We start from the raw sequence: 23,504 nt of genomic DNA on the forward strand, positions 1-23,504 counted from the left end.
GCTATTCCATTAATCTGTATGTGATTGAAAGTCTGGACCAGACAAAAGTATTTGATATCATGAGCAACGCCAGTGTATGATGACAGGCATTCAAAAAGGTCACTGCGTCAGAACAACCGATCCAGTTTAGTCGCCATGTATGACGAACAAGGGTCCTATTATCATATTGATCAGCAGTTTATTGTCTTCAAATGACTGTATAAGACAAGTGGGCATTGCCACTGTAGCTTAGATTCAAGGCCTTGACAGCAAGTATGGTGTTAAGATATCATTTGTACCCAGGAAGTGTGCGTTGTTTTGATTTGTGGTGTCGGTCTTTCTCCAAGGAAAAGCATTTAGGTACTATTGTTCATGAACAAACGTCTTCAAATTGCATTTCAAGCAAGATACCAAAGAACATAACTCTTTGCTGGAACTTCTGTCTAAACCAGACTTTCATCCAGGACCCTGCAAGTCCCGTTTAAACAGATTTCAGTGTGTCTCAACTTTGATAATAAGTGTTGCATTGGACAAAGGTTGTCTTGATTTGAATACCATGATGAAAGCGTCAAATTCTGTTTCCTCTGTTTTTGTTGTTGTTTTTGGCTATGAACAAAATTTATTGAGATATATACTTATCAATACAGAAATTTTGTCCTTGTCTTACATCGTTAAAGACATAAAACACATCATGAAGTCAAACAAAAAGCTATTATTACATTTCATGATAAAACTCGTACTCAATTAGTATTTGGGAAACATGAGTGAAACTCTCGGGTGAATGCGGGAATCAAAGGAGAATTTTAGATAATACCAATCTTTTCACTTTTCCTTTATATATTGTACGATATCACTGTTTCTTATGATTTGTGATGATAGCTGCAGGTACCTGATATCAATATCGATATTTCCCTTGAAGGATGAAACAATAGATATAGATTTTCTGTTCTCCGTTGTCTCATGATTATTATTGCTTCATTTAATAAACCGTACAATTCTTAGTATACATCGTTGGCGACTATGCTTGTCGTAAAAGGCGACTAACGGGATCGGGTGGTCAGACTTGCTGACTTGGTTGATGCATGTCATCAATCCCAATGGCGTGGATCGATGCTCATGATGTCAATCACTAGATTGTCTGGTCCATGACTCGATATTTACAGACCGCCGTTATATAGCTGGTATATTGCTGAGTGGGGCGTTAAACAACAAACAAACAAAAAAAGTAGACATCGTAGCAAAACGGAATATGTATATACCTTTACAACATCGTGCAATGACACCGTAAAGAAATCTTCCAGCACAAGAGTCATCAATGTCTCTCCTGCATCAATGATGTAGACACAGTAAAGGTTGTTGAGATAATTGAGAGGGTAGTTAGGTGAGGAGATAGAGCAAATTGGGGTGTTTGCAATGGACAAACAAACCATGACATAAGCTCACTTGACTTTCAGTCAGTTGAGCTAAATATTAGCTGAAGAATACTTGGACAAACAAACAAATCCCCCATTCAGTGTTTCTTTTATACTGAAACATTCATATTTCACTGTCGGTGGCATTCAATGTGAGTGCTATGGAATCAAACCTGTTTCTACGTAGCCTATGTTTAACAGAATGGAACAATGTCTGAAGCCCTTTTCGGGTGTTCCCTGCCGTGATATTGCTTGAATATTACTAAAAAAAAGCGGCGTAAAACCTTACTCACTCATTCGACAGAATGGGCTCATTCGTATCAGAATTTTGCTGTTTGTAAAAGTAATTTCTAAAATATAATTAATCCGGTACATGTACATTCACTCTTCATTCCATATATTGGTTCTAATTGCTTTATAAATAAAGCACACACTACCTTGTATTCATCTTGATATATCTTAATAAAAACAACTGTACATACCTTGACGACATCGTTCCAATACAACGACACATAGAAATCTTCAAATACGAGAGTGATCAATGTCTCCCCTGCATCAATGATCTAGACACAGTTCAGGTAGTTGCCATAATTGCCAGGGTAGTTAGGTGAGGAGATGGAGCCAGAGGAGCCTGTGTAACGCCCACCACATCCTGAAGTATAAACAATAAGGTGTGTGTGCATAGCTTGATTATAATGTATCTTCTTGAAATTAGGGAAATCTAAGGAATCAAAAACAAATGGATGAAATGTGTGAATGAATGAAAGGTTAGAAGATTGGTGCAAAACATACATTGTAACATAATCACTTTTATATGCACTCTGCAATATGGCAGCTAAATGACGGTGGTCTGTAAATAATCGAGTCTGGACCAGACAATCCAGTGATTGACATCTAGAGCATCGATCTACACAATTAGGATACGATGATATGCATCAACCAATTCAGCGAGCCTGACCACCCGATCCTGTTAGTCGCCTCTTATGACAAGCATAGTCGTCTTTTACAGCAAGGATAGGTTGCTGAAGACCCATTCTACCCCGGAATCTTCATGGGTCTTCCATTACAAGACAATTACTACAAATCACATGTCCTACTCATGTGTGGCAAATAAAACTGCTCTCAGAAAGTCCTTACCGCACAGATATGTTAAATCAAATTCTTTGAAATGCTTTAATGATACTAACACCTCTGAAAACAATGATATATCACACTAAATTTCTCTACATTTCTCTGAAATGTTCCAAAACTGCGCAACTAAAGTATATGTGATCTCTATAATGAATAACATGTGTTACCAGGTGATTCCTAAGTAAATTCCCAACAAAATTGTGAAATCAGTAAATGACCACACAAGATCAATGACTAATTAACAAATCATATTGAATCACACATATTGTGTGTTGTTTAATGACACACTGCCCAATTTCCGCAAAATGAATGTTCTGACTATTGTAAATAATCTAGACCAGACAATCCAGTTATCGATATTGTGTGGAGGTACAAATACAAGCAATCAACCGAGCGGAGTTACTGAGTCTGACCACCCAAAGCATTTTGTCATCTCTTATGGCCAGCAGAGGTTGCTGGGGATCCCACCGACGCATAAAAAAAAAGGAATGCTAAAATCACATCCATAATTGGAAGCAACATAAACCTCTTGCCTCCATAGAGTCTCACTGCGAATAGCTGCAAATATTTATCTTTTTATTTGTTTGATTGTTTGTACCTACAAATGTTAAAACTAGTAGGTAATTTGACAAATTGAATGTTGATATTTATTTAGGTCAGTCGATTGAAACAGAGTTCTATAAAAAAAAACCTTTTTGACAACCACATATTTCATGGCCACTCTATGACAATTTACTTGACATTAAAACCTTTACATTGTTTTGTTGTGTCACTCAACATACAAAGCAAAATACACTAGACAGTCAGGTTACAATTTCATTTGCTTTTACTCGTCCTTACAGAGATCTATTAAGGGATAGCGTAGCTGTCAGACCCTGGAGAGTTCTGCAGACACACCAAAATTACCTGCCCACCTTATATGAATGTAATCTATAAAGGAAAATCTTGAGATGTGTCACTAACAAATACCTTAAAAGGAAAAAGGTTTCAGTGAATGAATGGCTTCACTTTGTATATATGTCTTTAAGCTCCTCACAGTACTAGCTCGGTCGAGGAGCTCTCTACTACCAGTGACAGCTCCCCACTGTGCTTGGCACCTGAACTATACATGGAGCTGAACTCACAACTGATTGACTGTCATGTTTGCGAACAAGAGACGATTGGTACACTTTCCCAAGCTAAATCCGTTTTTTTCCCGGATGTCATTTTCCATTCAAGTTTTATTTCATTTCAACTATCCTTTAATTAGTACAATGAGAATGTAAAGGGGGAAAGTTGGATGTTTTTCCGTTAGTCTGCAATCTAAAACTAATCTGATAATACACATTTATTTAAATTCATCTGGGAAATAGTATGTTAGTCGAAACCATTCCCTGTTCACTGTAATGTCATTCACAAGACATGCACACAAATGGGAATCCAGTTTCATCCAGATACCATTTAAATTGTTCTCCTTTAACGACTTGCCAATGATGTTGGTTGGTTGGTTGGTTGGTTTGTTGTATAACGCCGCACTCAGCAACATTCCAGCTATATGACGGCGGTCTGTAAATGATAAGTCTGGACCAGACAATCCAGTGATTAATATCATGAGCATCGATCAACACAATTGGGATCCATGACATGCATCAACCAAGTCAGCGAGCCTGACCACCCGATCCCGTTAGTCGACTTTTACTACAAGCATAGTTACGGCAAGCATGGGTTGCTGAAGACCTATTCTACCCCGGAATCTTCATGGGTCTTTCATTACAAGACAATGTGTATTGTTTGCAGAAACGTATTATCATTTGTTTATTAATATGGATAAAACAAAAATTCTAGTTTTCACGAATTGTGGGACCCGTGAAGATTCCGGTGTAGAATAGGTCTTCAGCAACCCATACTCCATATAGCTGGAGTGCTGCGTTAAACAACAAACAAACAAACATCAAACAATAGTTATCATTGTGAATAATTCTAAGAATACCACCTCTATCACATCAGTGCCATAAATTCCTGTTTATGCTGAGAACCACACTATAAATTTTTATAAATTTTCAACAGACGTCCACTACACTGCCAACATATCCATAGTTGTGAAGGAAACCCTATCCCTTGCCAGAGGCGCCACTGCGCATGCGCAAGGCGGGAATCTAGTCACTTCTTTCAACCCATACTCTCATCAACTAGATGCAGATATAAGGGGTCTTAAACGGATGTGTCTAATAGTCTACTTACAAGACTTAGACGTATAGAATTTTCAAGGCGTCATGTGAAGGGTATATGTATATTCCCTTGTGATACTTAGACTTTTTAGTGACATCGTTTCCTGTGATGACGTCATCTGTGACGTCACTTCCGGTGATGTCATCTGTGACGTCACTTCCGGTGTCACTATTCTCCCGTATCACTTATGACGTGGTTTACCGTTATGCCCTTTTGGATAGTGATATTTAACGTATCTTAACGTTTCTCCGGTGTGATGACTCCTATGACGTCACTTCCGGTGGTAGTACATTGACGTTCCTATCATGTAGATTACCGTATATCACTTAATCCTTCGATCTCTGATTTCAGTGTTGACATTTGCCCTGTTTTACTAACTCAATAGCGCAGTCCAGTAACAAAGTACAACTTACCCTGAGTTCATGAGGTACTTCTGAAATCTTCGCCCCCCCACCCCTCTTTTTTGCCTTTCCTGGAAGAGGGAGGGAACAGGTTACTTTACTTGGTGACTATCACCTGGTCGGCCACCAAAGGCCCCAGAGTGTATAGTCCCTTTAGATCGGTCTGTATGTCTCGTAAGTAAAAGTTTGAAAAAATGTTGTGGGACTTCCACTGGCAGCTGGCCACGATTTGTTCGATGGATGCAGTATTCCATGTGGCTAGGCTTGTTGCCAGTGCTCTGATTTCGTGGGGTCTGCAGCTACCCCAAATCGGAGTGGAGATTTGCGCCATTTTATAGCTATCTGTGATAAAACTGTTTTAGCCATCCCGCTACAGTGCCCTTTGCGATGTCCTTTTCTGACGAGGGCTTGCAAGAGATAAATAGGCGTTTTCTCTGCTTTCTGTGGGGTTGAGTCGCTGTGATAAAATATCTCAAGGCTCTTATGGGGCAAAGCAATCTATCCGGGAAGTCCACACTTTTTCTTACGGCTGGTATTGTGTATTGCCGATGTCCGAGTGGGCCGAAGGTTGACGACTGGTTTTTGGCAATAAATTCATGGAGCGATCTGAACGACACTGCTTTCCATTCTTTGGTATGGTTTACAGTGGAGATATCAATAGCCGTAGCCATGGCTAAGAGAAAAGCAGTTTTCTTGGAGACTGATAGTAATGTCGCACTACTCATGGGTTCATACAGTGCTTTCATCAATGCTGACAATACTATAGATAGATCCCATTTAGGAAACGTACGTGGTACTTTTATATCTTCCAGGATAGAAGACTTCATAAGTCAATTTAGTACTGGATGGGTACCTATAGATAGGTCATCGTGTTGTAATACTGATGACAGGGCTGATCTATATCCTTCGATAGTGCCGTGTCGTAATTTCTTGTCATTTCTGAGATGGAGCAAGAAATCGGCTACTATAGGTATCGTTATATCTCCATGTAACTGTTTTCCTCTTCTCCATTCGACGAACTTGTCCCATCTGTTATTGTATAATGCAGATGAGGTTGGTCTCAATGAGCTAGCCACTCTTCGTGCAGCTGATTTAGAGTAACCGGCTGCTTGCATCTTATGCGAGATAACTTCCAAGCGTGAAGATGGAGGTTGTCGAGGCGGCCGTAAAATATGTCCGTCTTTGGTTGTCTCAATAGGTCGTGACGTACTGGGAGTTTCAGAGGTACTTCTATCAGGAGTTGTAGAAGTCTAGGAAACCAAGCCCTTTTTGGCCAAGCCGGGGCTATGAGGATTATGACACAGTCCGTTTCCTCTATTTTCTTCAGTACTCTGTCTATGACAGCCCATGAGGGAAAAGTGTATGCAAACATTCCCTCCCTTTCCATGGCGAGCGCATCGACTTGGAGTGCTAGTGGGGCTGGTACCGGGCTGACGTAGCCTGGTAGTTTGTTGTTGAGACATGTGGCGAATAGATCTAGGTTTGGAGTATCCAATAGCTGGGTTATCCACTTGAACACCTCGGGATGTAGTGACCATTCTGTGGGTACTATCTTGTTCTTCCGGGATAGGTAATCTGCTAGGATATATCGCTTGCCCGGTATGTGTCTTGCTTCGATCCTGCAACTGAGTCTACCAAGGCATATAAACATGTAACCTCCTTCAGTAAAGGCTGAAACCGTGTGCCTCTGTAGGTTAAATCTTGGATAGATGTGAGCGGGCATAGGCGAGCCATCCACCAGCGTCTCGACTTGACGGCCTGATCGAGTGCGCTTGTTATCATGTGCTCTACTCTTGCATCTGTCCTCTGGGGGTGCTGGTATGCCCTTGTCGAGTAGAATCTTGCGCCTATGTAGGTGATGCCTGTGTGGGTACTAGCTCTGTGTTATAGGGTGAACCAGGAAACCTAAGAGTGATAGTAGTGAGGCACACTGTTTAAACTAATTGCGATTGTCCTGATCGGCCAATAGGAAATCGTCTATAAATCCGAGAATCCTTATGAGCTTATATGGGCGCAAACCGATGATGGGATTGGTGATCCTGGTGAATAACCATGGGGGTAAGGATATGCTGAATGGTAGTACCCTGAACTGGTATCTTTGACCGTTGACTGCAAAGCGTAGGTACCTGGAATACTGGGGAGTAGAACCCGTGATTGGTCTCTGACTCCTTTAAGATGCTGATAGCCCCTTGCTGAACTTGGGTAATCTTGGGTCGATGTCTGTGAGACTGGCTAGTTCGACTGGATTCGATGTGGTCGTATCTTTGATCTCCTGTAGTTCTAAATCGTTGTCCATAGGGCAAGCGATGTCGGTAGGGTCTGAAGGCATTTCCGGTGGTATCCCATTCTGGGACTGCTACTGCTTCCTCCTCTGCGAAGTGGGATGATCATCTTTAGCAGGAACTGTGCTGATATCCAGTCTTGTGCTGATTGAAGATCTTCCTGCATCTTCAGTATGTGTTCCAGTGTGCTGTGGATGAATCTGGTCTGCTGTAGTGTCATCTCCGTGGGGTGTCTAAGTGTAGGCCTATGTTCTGATTGTTCGGGGTATGACGTGGAGGATTGCAACTGCAATCCAGTTAATGTATGAACTGAAATTAATCATCTGTTTGTTGACATAATCTAAGTCCCTGATTATGGCCATGTCAACGTGCATTTTAGAGTTAGTTTCTTAACCAGATAGTAGAAAAGTTCAACGATGCTCGGCTGTTGTGCGCAGGGGCAACTTGTGTCGTGTAATCACTCTTATTAATGGCAGGCATACCCAGTCTAACATTAAGTGCCGAATGTAGCATTTAATGAATATTCGATTCTTGCTGACGTCATCAATATATGACGAACAGGGAAGGGTAATTTATAGAGTTCTGCAATGATATCTTAATGGCATAATTATTTGGTCTATAATTAACCTCCGTAGTAGAATCCCCACTGTATAAAAACCAGTATTAGCAATATATCCGCACCCCCTATTCGGGCTGTGCTGAGACTGGGTGATATGGCTGAGGGTAGCGTAATCCCGGTCGTCTGATCTACGGCTGGCCGTGCGGGAATCATGTGTTCTATAACTGTGTGATAGTGACGTAACATCTCCCTCGCTTTCTCCGCCCGTGTAACTGGACTGTGTGGCAGTATGAGATGGCGCACGCTTAGGAATTCTATCCTGATTAGCACGAGCTTTGTCAGTTCGTCTATCTTATGGCTAGAGGGTGAATGCTGTGTATTTCTGAGCATACTGCGATGCTATGTCCATGATTCACGATCTGCCCTATGGTGTGCGTGGTAGGGAGGTAATCTATCTCTTTTATGTCCTGTGTCCTCATAATAATCAGATACAGAATTGGCTTGCATTGTCTGCTGTATGAGGAAGTACTGCCATATTCAGCCTTAGATCTCACTTAATCTTGTGCTTATCAATCCCCGTTTGGTCATGCCGGGTTTGTGCAATCAATTCTTTTAGATATGATTCCTGAGCCATTGATTGCGTGCGCTTTTATCAAATATTACAACATTGAGTTGGTTAATTTCTCCGAATCCCTTTAGTTAAAATCCTGTGAGGTACATCTGCTCCTCAACTTTATTGGGAGATCCTTAGATCTCTTGAATCTCGTGATCGACCCCTGTTGGCCAAGCCCGGGTTGTGCGACAGATTCTTTTGGATATGAGATTTCCTGAGACATTGATTGCATGCGCTTTTATCAATCTGATCGACCCCTGTATGGCCAATCCGAGGTTGTGCGACAGATTCTTTAAGATATGAGATTTTCTGAGACATTGATTGCATGCGCTTTTATCAATCTGATCGACCCCTGTATGGCCAAGCCGGGGTCATAGATTGCATGCGTGTGTCAATCATAACAGACATTGAATTTGTTATTCTTTCCGTGAACTCATTTATGTTAAAGAGGGAACGCAGCAGAGGGTGATAATCGTTAGTTTCTGTCCAAACTCGATGATCGACTGTACGAGGACGTTGCCGGATGCAAGTTAGAGGCTTTCTGTTTGACCGGTAAAATGCATCTGCTCCTCATCATTATTGGGAGAGTGGGATGAGCGACGGGATCTCTTCTCCTCATAAGGTGAGACGGCGCCCTCTCGCGACACTCGCGCTTTTACGCTTTATACATCATTACAGACATTGAATTCCGAACTCAATTTAGTTAAAAGGGGGAACGCGGCAGAGGGTGAAGATTGTTAGTTTCTGGCCAAACTCGATGATCGACCGTACCATACGTTGCTGGATGCAATTTAGAGGCACTTTCTTTTTGACCGGTAAAATGCATCTGCTCCTCAACTTTTGGGAGAGTGGGATGAGCGACGCGTTCTCTTCTCCTCCTAAGGTGAGACGGCGCCCTCGCGCGACACTCGCTTGTAACCCACGTGATTAATATGGCCACCGATAGCTTAATCACTTGTTTTTACTTGATGCTCTAGTAATCTTTGTAATCAGGATTGTTGATACATGCCTTGTAGAGCTTGTCAATTTTCTCCTTTGACAGAGGCTCGCAATAGCTGCACCTTGCTTTTGTGTGCAGTTGCTTGCATGATAGACATCTAGGGTGAGGGTCACCAGGTATCTGGTGTTGCCCACAGCCTGAACAGACGGGTGTCTGTCCTTGAGATGAAGATCTCATCCCACAAAACGTTTCTAACTAATTACTTACTAGAACTTCCGATCTTCTTATACCCCCGTTCGCTGCTTGTAGAACTGCTCACTGCTTGTAGTCCTATGAAGCTTGAGAAGATCTAATGTGCTTTGTAAGTGTGGAACTCAATCACGTGTACGGATGTGCAACAAAATATTTTCCTTGTTGTCATCTGGACACACAGGAAAGAAGTGACTAGATTCCCGCCTTGCGCATGCGCAGTGGCGCCTCTGGCAAGGGATAGGGTTTCCCTCACAACTATGGATATGTTGGCAGTGTAGTGGACGTCTGTTGAAAATTTATAAAAATTTATAGTGTGGTTCTCAGCATAAACAGGAATTTATGGCACTGATGTGATAGAGGTGAGGGATTCACAAGAATTACGAATTTATGGTGTGCCTTCAAGATATGAAAAGAGGTACTATAATTGTGTTCAGTTGCAGTTAGATTGATGGACTTCCATTTGGTGCTGATTCAGGCCAGGTCATTCTGTTATTGAGATTTCCTTCACACCTTTGGTCGAGAAATCCATTTGAGATAACTAGTATCAAACATGTGTGAGATCAAATTCCAGGCCCCCGATTGGCTACTTCATGGTGATGACCTGAGGTCAGATTATAACGACTGTTTTCCTGATTTTCAGTCATTGATAAGTTACTCATGCTTCATTGTTAACCCCTGGATGCCACATCCACATATATGTCCATCCTCATCAACCCTCACTTCTAAGTCGAATGTTGGAAATTTGATCCCTCTTCTGTGATATGATCCATTGTCATTTTAGGCAAAGCAAAATTACTGTAAGCAAGCTATCATGGTTAACATTTATACCAAGTTATCTTATAATAATTAGATCTACATCAAGTGCTTTTATGAGTTATCATGGTGTAATATTTATACATCATTTCATATAATTATAGTTTAGCAAGTAATAATTATCATTAGGTAAAATGCATATATAAAATATCAGTAGTTTCAGTTAAAGTTTTTTAGATGGTTGCTAGCCTAAGGTAATGGGAGCGCATCTTCTAGACATACTGTTCAATAAGACAAGAGTTACGTCTACATAGTTTAATTGATTTGAAGCTTTTAGATAAATGCTAGGCTAAGGTATCAAGATCCCATCTCCCAGACAAAGGATATTTATTTAAGTATATCTGTCATCACCTACCGGGGTATATTAGAATAACATTACTTCAATTAAGACCCATTAAGGATTAGCCCCCATACAAGCTCGTCTATAGTGCATTAAGGATTAGCCCCCATACAAGCTCGTCTATAGGGCATTATGGATTAGCCCCCACACAAGCTCATCTATAGTGACACCCTAGTCTCTTTCAAAGCATCCAGTAAATATGTCAACAAGATTAGTGCCAGTCCAACAGGATAAACAGGATTTAGTATTCCCCTCTGTCTAGCCATCCATTTAGCTTAGGACACAACCAATCGTGTATCAACCAATCACATTCCTTTTTATTGTTCAAATGTTTGGTAAATACATACTGTAGGCAGGTTTTAGGCAGATAAGGGGTTTACACCTCACTTCAGGCCTTAACAGGAGAAATACCACTAAGTCTACGCAGGGAACAGCTAAGCTTAAATTTCTGGGCCACGTCCCAATCAAACCCTCTCATCCAAAACTTAATAAACTAAAACATCAGCCACAAAAACCAAGCTCTAGCTCGTAAACACACCTTACTTACTCCAATATCCCAAAGAATAACAAACTACCTAAATGAACACCAAATTAAAAATCTTAAACAAAACTGCAAACAATCAAATATCTTCACCCCTAAACTTAAAATACCCAAAATAGACACAACACTAGCTAGCCAAATAAATAAACAAACCGACCCAAACATAGCTAAAACTACCACACTAGCATACATACACAAAAATTGGCCAAATTGGTGTCACATTTACACGGATGGATCCTCAGATCCGACCTCCAAACACACGGGTTTCGGAGTCCATACCACACAACCAACTAAAACCACACAATCCTTCCGACTCCCAAATAACCAATCAATATTCACGGCAGAACTAATGGGCATGGCCTCAGCCCTCCATAATCAAGAATCCAAAAACCACAAAAAAATCCTAATACTTACCGACTCCCTAAGTGGACTGCAAGCCCTCCAAAACAAAAATACCAAAAACCGACCTAAATTAATAAATCAAATACTTAAAAGCTCCAACGACCTAACTAAGGCAGGCAAACAAATAACCTTCTTGTGGATACCCGCCCACGTAGGAATCTATTCCAAATCTCAAAATTCCTAAATTATATATAAGCAACCCCTAAAGCCCCCTCTTGGGTTGCACCGACAACCTTCGCCCCTTTCGGAAACACACTAAATGGCCTGGCCGGGCCTGTGTGCGAAATATGCATCAGTCGGAAAGCGCACGTTAAATCTCCAAAGTAAGAAAGTAAGTAAGAGAAGGGGTTTGACTCTCTTAATTCTCTGAAAATCAGGTACATCGTAAATCTAGCCATTTTGGATACATTACTAAATAGCCATTCAGGGTGTTCATTATTTACTGTTTGTTTAGAAATCTAAATATCAGATATTTACTCGAAGAATTGAATTTAAAAAATAGCATCTTAGAGATCATGGTTAGATATCTATCTGTTTTGCATAAATTACCAATAATACGTCTGAAACGTTGCCGATAAGCCTAGATTCGTTTGGAAAATACGGAACAAAAACGCTGAGGTGTCCTTTTCGTCATATTGGATATAACGTTTACAAAATCACATATCAAGTATGCCAGTGATGAGATGCCTATAACATCAGGTGATGAAAGTAATTCCTGCTGGAGTCTCGTGCAGGAAACAGAGGCACCGTAGGTCCCCATGATACCCAGCGAGGTGGCCTTATCTTGGTTACTGGTGGCCTATAGCCGGTGTTTAAAGTGTTTAAAATTGTTATGCCCATAAATGTTTGATAAAATTTGTTCTTAAACATAACTTTGCATTAGTGACTCACTTGTGAAAATATCTACTTGGTCTCAGTCAATATATGGCTGAAATAATGCTGATGCTACATTAAATTTAAACTCACTCACTATTACATCAGGTATTTCAAACTCAGCTGCGAAACCTACATCCCTAAATTCCTCATACATTTTAGAATTGTAAAATTTCTGTCACCAATACAAATTATCTAGAAGAAATCAAGCAAAAATAAACTTAGGTGAGGAAACAAATGGTGTGCTTGGAAAACTGTACTTGTTTGAAATGTAAAGAGAGCAAAATTTAGATATTACACTGTGTAGCATTCTCTCTTATTTTGAGAGTTCCATTCATCTAATTGTAGCTTAATTTGGCTAAGGTGTTTGAGAATATTCATGACAAGAGTGTCGTAGCACACATTATGGAATTAAACCTATATACATTACAATGATCAGGTAAATTCAACAGAAATCGTAAAAGTTTCCATCCTGTGTGACGCCATGATTCGCTGACGCAAAATCAGGCTCAACTACGACAGTAGTTATCTCCATTTCCCCACGAATTCACTTGGTTACATTGGAAGACAAAAAACAAATAAGAGTATGCAGATTATCAAATTGTTTCTGATTATTTACACGACACATTTTTATAGATACGATCCCTCGATCAACGAAAATTCTCCTCTGAAAATCCCTTGTAGTGTACACATTTTTTGTAAAAGTCGGTCACAGTGGTCATGTCATGTGGAAGTAAACATTGTTGTACATAATTACTTTGAGGTGCAAATTATTAAGTTGGTATCCAGCGGGTTCTTTGATCTTATCTAGTGTTATTATCATCATCGCCTTGATAATCCACAGATACAGTGAAAACATTTTTGTGATGGTCACATTATTAATGAGTTGGTTGGTTTGTTGTTTAACACCGAACTCGGCAATATTCCAGCTATATGATGGCTGGCTGTAAATAATGGAGTCTGGACCAGACAATCCAGTGATTGATACATGCGAACCTGACCACCCAATCCTGTTAGTCGCCTCTTACGACAAGCATTGTTGCCTTTTATGGTAAGCATGGGTTGCTGAAGACTATTCTACCCCGGATCTTCTCGGGTCAAATGTAGATAGTAGTACGTCGAATGAAGTCAATAATGACTGTTGTATTATGTATTAATGCACCACTGCGATCATGAGATTACACAAAGTGCATCGATGCTAAAAAGGTCCGATTTTAGTGTGCATAAGAAACAGATTACTGCACTCGTGACTGTGAGGAACCATTTATCTTACAACTTGTGGTTTCAAAGCTTATCTTTAATACGTTTTGAGGTGTAATATAAATTGCTTTGAGTTTCTCTCTAACCATGTTCCCACAGGGGTGCAGAAATATTGCAGCGAGGTTGAACATGTGAAAAGACTATAAAACATTATTCATAACCTTATTACAATTTTGGAACCAACCATTATATCTGCTCGATAGGAATTTTCAGAATTTTCACAATCACTAGTATTCAAAACAGTGATGTCAATGGAAATGGAAATGGAAAGAACACTAGGTTTTGTCTATTTACTATATCATTGCTACCATAGAAATTAGTGTTACTGTCATCACATCATGCTATGTTGCAGACAAGTAATACATGTTATTATCTGATTTCTATATATATATGCAGATTATTCTCCATCGTGAGCCAGTGAGTGTCAGCTCTGCTTGCAGTTCATGTGCAATTGGCCAGAGTCACTGCTGTGGACACATCACTGTGACCCTGCGTCTTGTTGCTCATTTCAAGTTGAGTGAGGTCCATCCCCCAAAATATTTTTAAGACATCTTTGCCACAGACACGGCATATAGGGTGACAAGATTCATGGAATGTCAGTGATGAGCAGCATAAACCTGTGAAATCTACCCTGTACAACCCAATGCGGTTACCACTTCCTCCATTTGAGCTTCAGTTTGACAAGGTGACTATGTCTCATCCTGGCTCATCTCTGCTCACCATTGTACACCCTATCCACGTATTGTGACCATCACCATCATATTTGCTGAATTTTGTTTATGCCTTTTCCCAAGACTTTTCTGTCAACAGTGACAATACTGGGGACAATCACTACATCCATGTCAGTGATGAGTCACAAACTACACTGCTTCACTTACTCTCAGTCAGCAAGGATGAGGCTGTATATATTGAGAAAATTACCAGGCTGGAGGCTTGCAGATTAGAAGTGAAGAGGTTGAGTACCACAGAGTTACTGCATCCAAAATTTGAAAAAGTGAAAAGAAGATAAACAAGTATTTGTCACAAAGTGACGAAATGTCCCCCCCCCCCCCCCCCCCGTATATACACCATAGTACCAAATATGAAGACAATCCAGCGATTAGTTCTTGAGATATCACGGCAATACCGTTTTCCAACTCCAAAAGCAGATTTGCCTGCTGTGACCTGGAAAATGGGGTCAAGGTCACCAAAACCGACTGGTGTCTGCGGTGTCTGTATATACACTATAGTTCCAAATATGAAGACAATCCTGCGATTAGTTCTTTAGATATCGCGGCAACACTGTTTTCCAACTCCAAAAGCAGATTTGCCTGCTGTGACCTGGAAAATGGGGTCAAGGTCACCAAAACCGACTGGTGTCTGCAGAGTCTGTATATACACTATAGTTCCAAATATGAAAACAATCCAGTGTTTAGTTCTTGAGATATCGCGGCAATACCGTTTTCCAACTCCAAAAGCAGATTTGCCTGCTGTGACCTTGAAAATGGGGTCAAGGTCACCAAAACCGACTGGTGTTTGCGGAGTCTGTATATACACCATAGTTCCAAATATGAAGACAATCCAGTGTTTAGTTCTTGAGATATCGCGGCAACAAACAGGTGGGACGTACGGACGTACGTACGAACGGTCGTGAATACTATATCCCCCGCTTCGACAACAATTAAAATTAACAATTAGGTCCAGAATATGTTTGGGATTAGTACAACACAAATCAGATAGCTACCATGCAATATTATTAAAATACATTTTGATTGACTTGATTTATGTAATTGGTATACTTCAATATTTTTATTCAGGTCCTGAAAACTATGGCCAGAAGTTTTAGGACCTTGACAAGGAGTGTCACTACTCAGGCTGTGAGTGGAGGCCTTCCTAATGATATTTTCTTATTTTGACACTAACTGCATTGTAGCGTTATTGTCTACAAGGGACAAAATTAGGGCTAGTTATCGATATGGATTACTCAGATCGATTATCGGTAGTCACATATCGATCAATAATCGATAAATATCAAAGAATTCTATTTTGGTAAAATGACATTACAGAAAAATGGCAATTCACTTCTCCGGAGACTCAGTGTTTCAACAATACGCACGTTACATCGCATTTTTAGCGATGAACAATCTGAGTTTAAGATTCATGTCGTCAAAGACAATTATTATTTGTATAAAGTGAGAATACCGTATTTTCTTGAGTATTCCTTTTAATATTGTTTTTATTATTTCGGCGAAATCGTGTGTGAAGCGATCGGAAGATCGCACAACTCACCGTTATTAACAGCAACCACGGTCAGAATACCGCTATTGACGTCTTGAAACAAACTTTAGTTGACAGAGAATGGATACATATATCATAAATGACATACTTTGACTCGTTAAAAGTCATATTTGTTTTTGTTTGACGATTCTATGTCAACGTGAAATTCTCGCAATCACGTGATCACGTGCGCGTGAGCCTTGACGGTGACTGGGTCAGACTGGGTCCATGTAAAAAATAATACCCGGGAATAGCGATCAGCTGCTTCGCTTAGGGTTATTATCTATTTTAAATATGTTTAGTAAAGGCTGCATATAATTAAGAAAATAATGGAATATATTATTCTTGATAAAAAAAAATAGTTTCATATACAATTTTTGCCGATCCTTGCATTAAAAATCCTATTAAGTTATATCATTGGGTGTGTCTTGACCGAATCACTGGTCGATTCCAAGAAAACATGTGTACAGCTGATAGCTGTTTCCGGCTTAGTTTACGAGAAAATACACAAGGTAATCTTAATCCCTGGATATAAAACAATGCCTAGCAGAACAATAAATACTATTTAAACGGTAAATAAACATGTCTGGTGATTTTTTATCTCAAATTTCGAATTTGTACTGACGAAGTTTCTCATCACCCGTTCGTGTGCCGGACTTCGCTGAAAGGGTACGGTGTAATTTTTTTCTGCACATAATATTCAAATTTCTTTTTTTCCAAAATATTGAACCCGCTAGAGGGGGATGCGCATTATACATGGGTGCCCACTGTACTCAAGAAAATACGGTAATTGAGAAATTAAATGTAATTTCACCTGATATAGTCGTTTGTCATTTATGTACAGTATTCACGAAACTATTCAGATAAAAAATCATCAAATATTCCGCCATTGTGAATGTCAGGTGTGTACAGGTGTGTGCTACGTAGTAGGTTGTACCAGGTTCACAGGTGTGATACGTAATAGATTGGGTGGCAGACTGATATTAAACAAACATCGTGCGATTATAACGGGGAAATTAGGATTTTTTGCTGCCATATCATAAAAATGTCAAACCCCACGTGAACCACACGTGGGCTGTGAGTTGAGAATCCCGGGAAAAACGAAAACTATGATCATTGAAAAAATCGAAACAGACTGGAATACGTAGTTACCAAATAGACATAAAATTTGAAATTTTATGAAATAGAATGGGAAGAATTCTTTTTAAGAATTAAAGTATTATGAAACCTATTTTAATCATGATACTTCATACTATTTCGAAAATATACATATTTTCTAAAATCCTGATTCCGCATTTAGATGCCAGTGACTACATTTGTAATTACCCACTAACAACACGTAATGGCGTCGTCGTTCGATTCAAAGCAGAACTTTTTACTTTTTGAAACATTTGATTATTATTTGCGACTAAACATAAAGCGAAGGGGAGAAAACTGTATGTTAGGGTGAATCTGTTTATATCTAGCTATAATTACAAGGACAGCAAAACAAATAAGTCAAATGTGTTGCAGTAAAAACTTTTATTTGTCGAAAAAATACATGTCATTATCGATAGCATTATATTCATATCGATAATCGTCACAACCTTCTTCCATCGATGATAATTACGATTATCGATCTAAATCACCAGCCCTAGACAAAATCCTGCCAAACAGCATCATGTAATGATTGATTTTTTATCTGCTCATGATACTGACCTAATTGGTACATATGTGTATTCTATTCTATCACATAACTCTTTCACAAACTATACAAATTAAAACCATCGAGTTATCACCCCTCACACCATCACTGGATACGTGGGTGATATCCAAGAAATTTCGACTAGCTCGCAACCTGTGCTGCGAAAACCATAAGCGCATTTGTGGCTTTTCTTAAAGCATAAGGTCATATCGTCCCATTGATCAACAAAATGAAATAGTTTTGTTTTGGAATTAATTAGGAAATGTCGGCATCCTTGTGGGTAGCATTGGTGGTGGTGACAAACTTTTGATATTTTACTTGCTTGGTATTGTGGAATTTTTCTGTACACTATTTTCACTTGTTACACAAACTTAAGATTTCACCTGAGCATGGCTTATTTTATCATGTGTACATGTTACAGTCAAAATGTGTAAAATGACTAAAATTTTCACTTAGGGAATTGATTAAACGCCTAAATATTCTGTTATTTTGCAAATTGACTGAAAAATCGGCCTATTTATTTTATTATGATAAATTTTTATGTTTAATTTCATACTCAGTGACTGAAAATGATATGATTAAAAAAGAGAAATAAGTTCATTTCTATATTTTGTGGCTTCTAGTCCCAGCATAATTAGTCTATTGTGATGTTCTTAAACCGTTTTAAACTTCTTGATAATTTTTAGTCAGACTTAAATTAATGGACTGATTTGTCAGTTTGTAAGCAGAAATATTTAGACATTTATAAATTACCAAAGTTAATTGCATTTTACATATTGACTATAACATCTACACGCCTACAAACAAAAAGGCTTCTGAAACGACTTGGTGTTGTCTGTCTCGCATCAAAGAACAAAAGGATTCTGTTCAATGCTACACCAAATGAATGAAAACAAAATGCAAACAGTGTAATTACAACCGACAAAAGATATATGCATAAAATTACGCAGTTACCTGGATCGGGGGATGTATCCGTAAATATCAAAATAAAGGAATAATATCCCACACATCTGAAGCTGTACAAAAAAAACTTGTTCTATGTCCAGTGTCTTTGTAACAATCTTATATTTTAAAACATATACAGCGTTTCCGGATATTATAACTCAAGTTCGTTCCTCAACTGATTACGTAAGCTTGTTTCAGTTGTTTCACATAGGTGTCAAGCCTCATTGGTCCTCTAAAATAGTACACATGACAACTATTTAAATGATGTCCGAGGTTCTTTAAAAAAATCAAATCAATTGAGGTAGATAACAATAAGCAATCAATCAATGTACTATCGGCTTATCCTTGGAACAAAGTATCTTGTTTTTACAAAAACACTTCACGCCAAGATATGTGATGAACTGCCCTGCCATGTCACCTGACATGAACCCAAATGAACACTAGTGGGACAAACTTAGACGAAAAGTTTGAACTCAACAGCAACCACGTGCACCTCGAACAGTGACACAGTCCTTACAACATCAGAACATCCCACAACATTTCCTAAGGTGTTTGTGTTAGTCCATGCCTCAGCGACTACAGGCACAAGGTGTTATATAGCTGGAATAGTGCTGCAAACAAGGTGGACATACCAGGTACTGATCCATGGTGGCAGTGGATTCCTTTACGTCATCCACAGTGACGTCATCCTCTGGCGTGTTTCTGAAGGACTTTATTGTAAACATTTCATGTGATTGTTATGTTTGTCATTAGTGATGGTTTCATTTCACTGTCATAAAGTAAGTACTATCTGAATGTTGAATTGCGTTTTCAATAGCATTTAGTATATAAACGAATGTATACACATCAGGCATACACTGAACATGACCTTGTGCTATTCAGGAAATAGTATGTCATGCATCTGGACATTATGTGCACATACCTAATCTGAAGACTTCCGACGTCTAGTAAACAATCTTACGCAATACTTGAATGTCGAGAGTTAATTCCACATGCTCACATTAGGCCTACACTGATATTTCAAGTATTAAACTCAGTCAAAAACTACATCATGTAGCTTCAGAGGAAGGAACATGAAGATAACAAACTTGGTCAATGAAAATGTGAAATTTGCGATAAAAAAAACCTAGACATGATGATTTACCATTTGAATTTTATTTCCTGTTCTGTTTGGCATTGTTTTTAATGCAGAGATTAAGATCACCGTTTGATTTGTCTCGTAAACTATGCTGGAAATAGCAATCAGCTCTACACAAATTTTCTTCCAGATCTCCCAGTGACTCGGTTGAAAAATTAGGAGATAAACATACTGTGTTTTCAATGTAGAGCTAGGTTACCTGTAGATTTAACCGCACTAAATTGAATTTGGAACCAAACGCGTCATTCTACCATGACTAAATAAAACGCGAACTTTTTGGTGTCAGCAAATATACTGAGTGAAGCGGCATGGGTTGAGTCCAGTGTTTTGAGTGGGTTCTCGATCTGAATTACGGAATCACCGAACAAAATCAGGTGCTGTATATACTCAAGCTGTTTGTTTACACCGTAATACTTCACTCGAACATATGACAGGCATTGAAAGCATATAAGCACGGCAACTTGGTAAGCTAACATGAGGTGGGCATCCCTAAAGAAAACAAAGCAAGCTTTGCAAGGCTTTCGCTCTACATCGCACGTCATCATTTTGACGTCATATCGCTCATTGTGACGCAAAAGATATGACGTCACAGTCGTATATAGAAAAGCGCCAAAATTCCAAGCTCTCTGTTGTCTCCAAAACGTTAATACATTCCCTTTGTTGATTTCTGTCGTGTTTTTCTGCACGAAATGTATTGCCACACATCCTTTGAATATTGTAGTAACCTCATCTTTGCATTTTGTAACCTGGAATTGTATATATAATTATTTAAATATGCCTACCGACAATGACTGAAAATAGTACTATTCTATGAATATTAGCTTCCGCGGTGATGCGGCCGTCAAACCAGCTGTTTCCCTCAGAGGGGTTTTATTGTGATTTAATAGCCTCTGATTGACCAATCAGAATCGAGTAAATTCCAAATTCATGGTAGAATACCCAATAACATAACTTCAAGTATTGTAATGCAATGATTGGAAGAAATTTTATCTGAAACTATTATTTTTCAAATATCGTGTTATTTTAGTTCCAGCTTTTGTAATATATATTTGAAATAATAATAACCATAATCATAGCACTTTGGTATACTGCCTGTGCCGGATATATTTTACGTATGGAACAGATTTATGGGTTTCAAGCTGCCTTGCTATTTTTATCGCAAAAAGAATGTTGATAATGATCAAACTACAACAAATGATCAAACTACAACAAATATAATTTTTAACGAGCCAAAATATGGCATTTATTATATATGCATCAATTCTCTGTCAACTAAGGTTTATTTCAAAGCATAAATACCAGTAATCTGATCATGGTTGCTGTAAAAAACGGTGAGTTTATAACCCAATTAGTTCTGAATAAAATTAACTTTTTCAATATTTTGAAAGGAGTGAAATATTTAATCAAATTTACCAGTCATCACAAAGAGAAAATATGCATTAATAATGTAAACTCAGAAAACACGGTCTCAACCAGGAATATTCATTTTTTTCTAAAAATAGCCCAAACTCATAACAGCATGCTCAAAATAGTAATCGAATGTCAAAATCCACTTTGACTTTAGTATATTGATGTTTAACCAAGATGCATGTACCATCAGATGTAGCAGAATGAAGTGTGGTCGACATAAAGCAGTAAGGTCATCATTTTAGTCATAAACATCTAAAGGATGTCTTTTACAGGACAAAGAAATATGATAAATCTTCTTATTGGCTCCAGTAACTAAGGACATTGTTTCAAATTTAATGGACAAATCTGTACCGGAAATGGATCAATTGTGAATTGTTCGCAGGCCACCATTTACTTTGTGAACAATAGAGCAATGTGATATGGTACCAGATGTGTCCGTTCGTGAATTTACAAGAATGTTAACATACACATATATTTATTTATAAGAGATAAGTGTCCTTTAAAGCTCTGCACGCTAACGTCGGACAGAGGTGTCCATTCTGTGCATCTGATGTCGAACACATTCGACAGGCGATTAGCATAACGACACCCCAAAATAAAACTCGCCATATCTATTTACCAAGAAGGCTTTGCGTAACATTTAAATTACGTATGACATGCATAAATGCCTAGCTTGCTCATTATCAAAACTTTCAGTCATTTATTTACCTCAAAAAAGAAAATATCGCGAGTTAAAAAAGTTTCGGCCAAACTTCTCGGCACACAACTACCAGAAACGGCCATTGTTGACTTTTGGCACTTCACGTTGAGCAGCATGCAGTCCGACATTTTCTTTATAATTTCATCATTTTTCCTATTCGATCAAAAAAAATTTGTTTGCTGACGAAAGGAAAACACTCATGTTCCTTAATTTCTAAAAATTACCAACTTTGGGTGTAACTAATTGTAAACAAAAACAATCTGAATCGTAACATCATCGATTGGATGGAACTTGTACGATCATGGCAACGGCGGTAAACAATCAACTCCACATACATAGTTATCCTGTTAGACTATTACAATCATTTTTTTACATCTAACTTAATTTTCTAGAATTATTGACACGCATGTATAAATCTTTGTAAAAAAAAGTTCATTTTTAAAGAGTTTGCTAATGATTTCATTTGATAAACTTTCCGACACATTGACAAGCCGACAAACGTCAGTGATACGTTTGGGCGTGGCCTAACTCGCGATTTGTTGAATTGAACAAAGTCAACAAACACTGCAAAAAATGACAAATATTGGATGATACGCAAAATCTGAACTGATATACATTGTAGGTAAACCAATCAATAGCAAAATAGTGCAGTTTACGAGAAATAATCAAAATACTTGCAATTTTAGCGATCATTTCTGAAACCGGAAGCACGTACCGCATGTGACACATGAAGCAAAATATTCAAAAGTTGGTAAGCTATCATAAAGAAATTCCGAAATAGATTCAAATTCAAAAGAAATTACATAATTTACTATTTTTCGTCAACTATTTACCATTTATTGATCTGGCAAGCAGTCTTCACTCTTATTTGTTTCATATTTCTTCGTGATTGTCGCCATCAAATGTGTTAGTCTAAATCCGAAACCGTAATGGATTTCACGCTCGATGATTTTAATTTAAAAATATTTTCTGAAAACGAACGCAACGGAGAGCGATATAACGTATTGATATGCCATAATAATAACAACATAATATTGTTATTGGTCTAACATTACAAAAAGAACGATTTAAGATATTAAAGATGTTGTTGAAAACTTTCTGAGAACCTCCCGTCCTCTGAACCGATAAAATTTTGGTACACAACGAGGTAATGTAAATATATATACAGATTCTAGGCTCCTATATGTGATTTTGTACCCAAAACAAATTAAATTGTACCCAAAATACTTTGCGAATTTGTACCTAAGAAAATAAGACAATAGATCTATAATTATATTTATGTTTTCATGTAGATGAACAGAACACATAATAAATATTGATCAAGTTCCAAATATGATTATGACTGTGATCCTTGAAATTGATTGT

The 23,504-nt window shown here is 38.5% G+C and overlaps 1 protein-coding gene across 1 annotated transcript in view; it reads right to left on the bottom strand.

Annotated features, from left to right (window-relative positions):
- Positions 1-1,935: 1,935 nt before the first annotated feature.
- The window catches only part of LOC139457382 (scavenger receptor cysteine-rich domain-containing protein DMBT1-like), a 148,941-nt gene continuing 127,372 nt past the window's right edge, over positions 1,936-23,504 (bottom strand). The window contains exon 9 of the mRNA XM_071238787.1: positions 1,936-2,043. Coding sequence (XP_071094888.1) covers positions 1,955-2,043 — 89 coding nt within the window. The 3' untranslated portion in view covers positions 1,936-1,954. The remainder of the gene's footprint in view (positions 2,044-23,504) is intronic.

The sequence above is a fragment of the Haliotis cracherodii genome, unplaced genomic scaffold (assembly GCF_022045235.1).
Source record: "Haliotis cracherodii isolate W230 unplaced genomic scaffold, xgHalCrac1.p SCAF_12, whole genome shotgun sequence".
NCBI lineage: Eukaryota > Metazoa > Mollusca > Gastropoda > Lepetellida > Haliotidae > Haliotis > Haliotis cracherodii.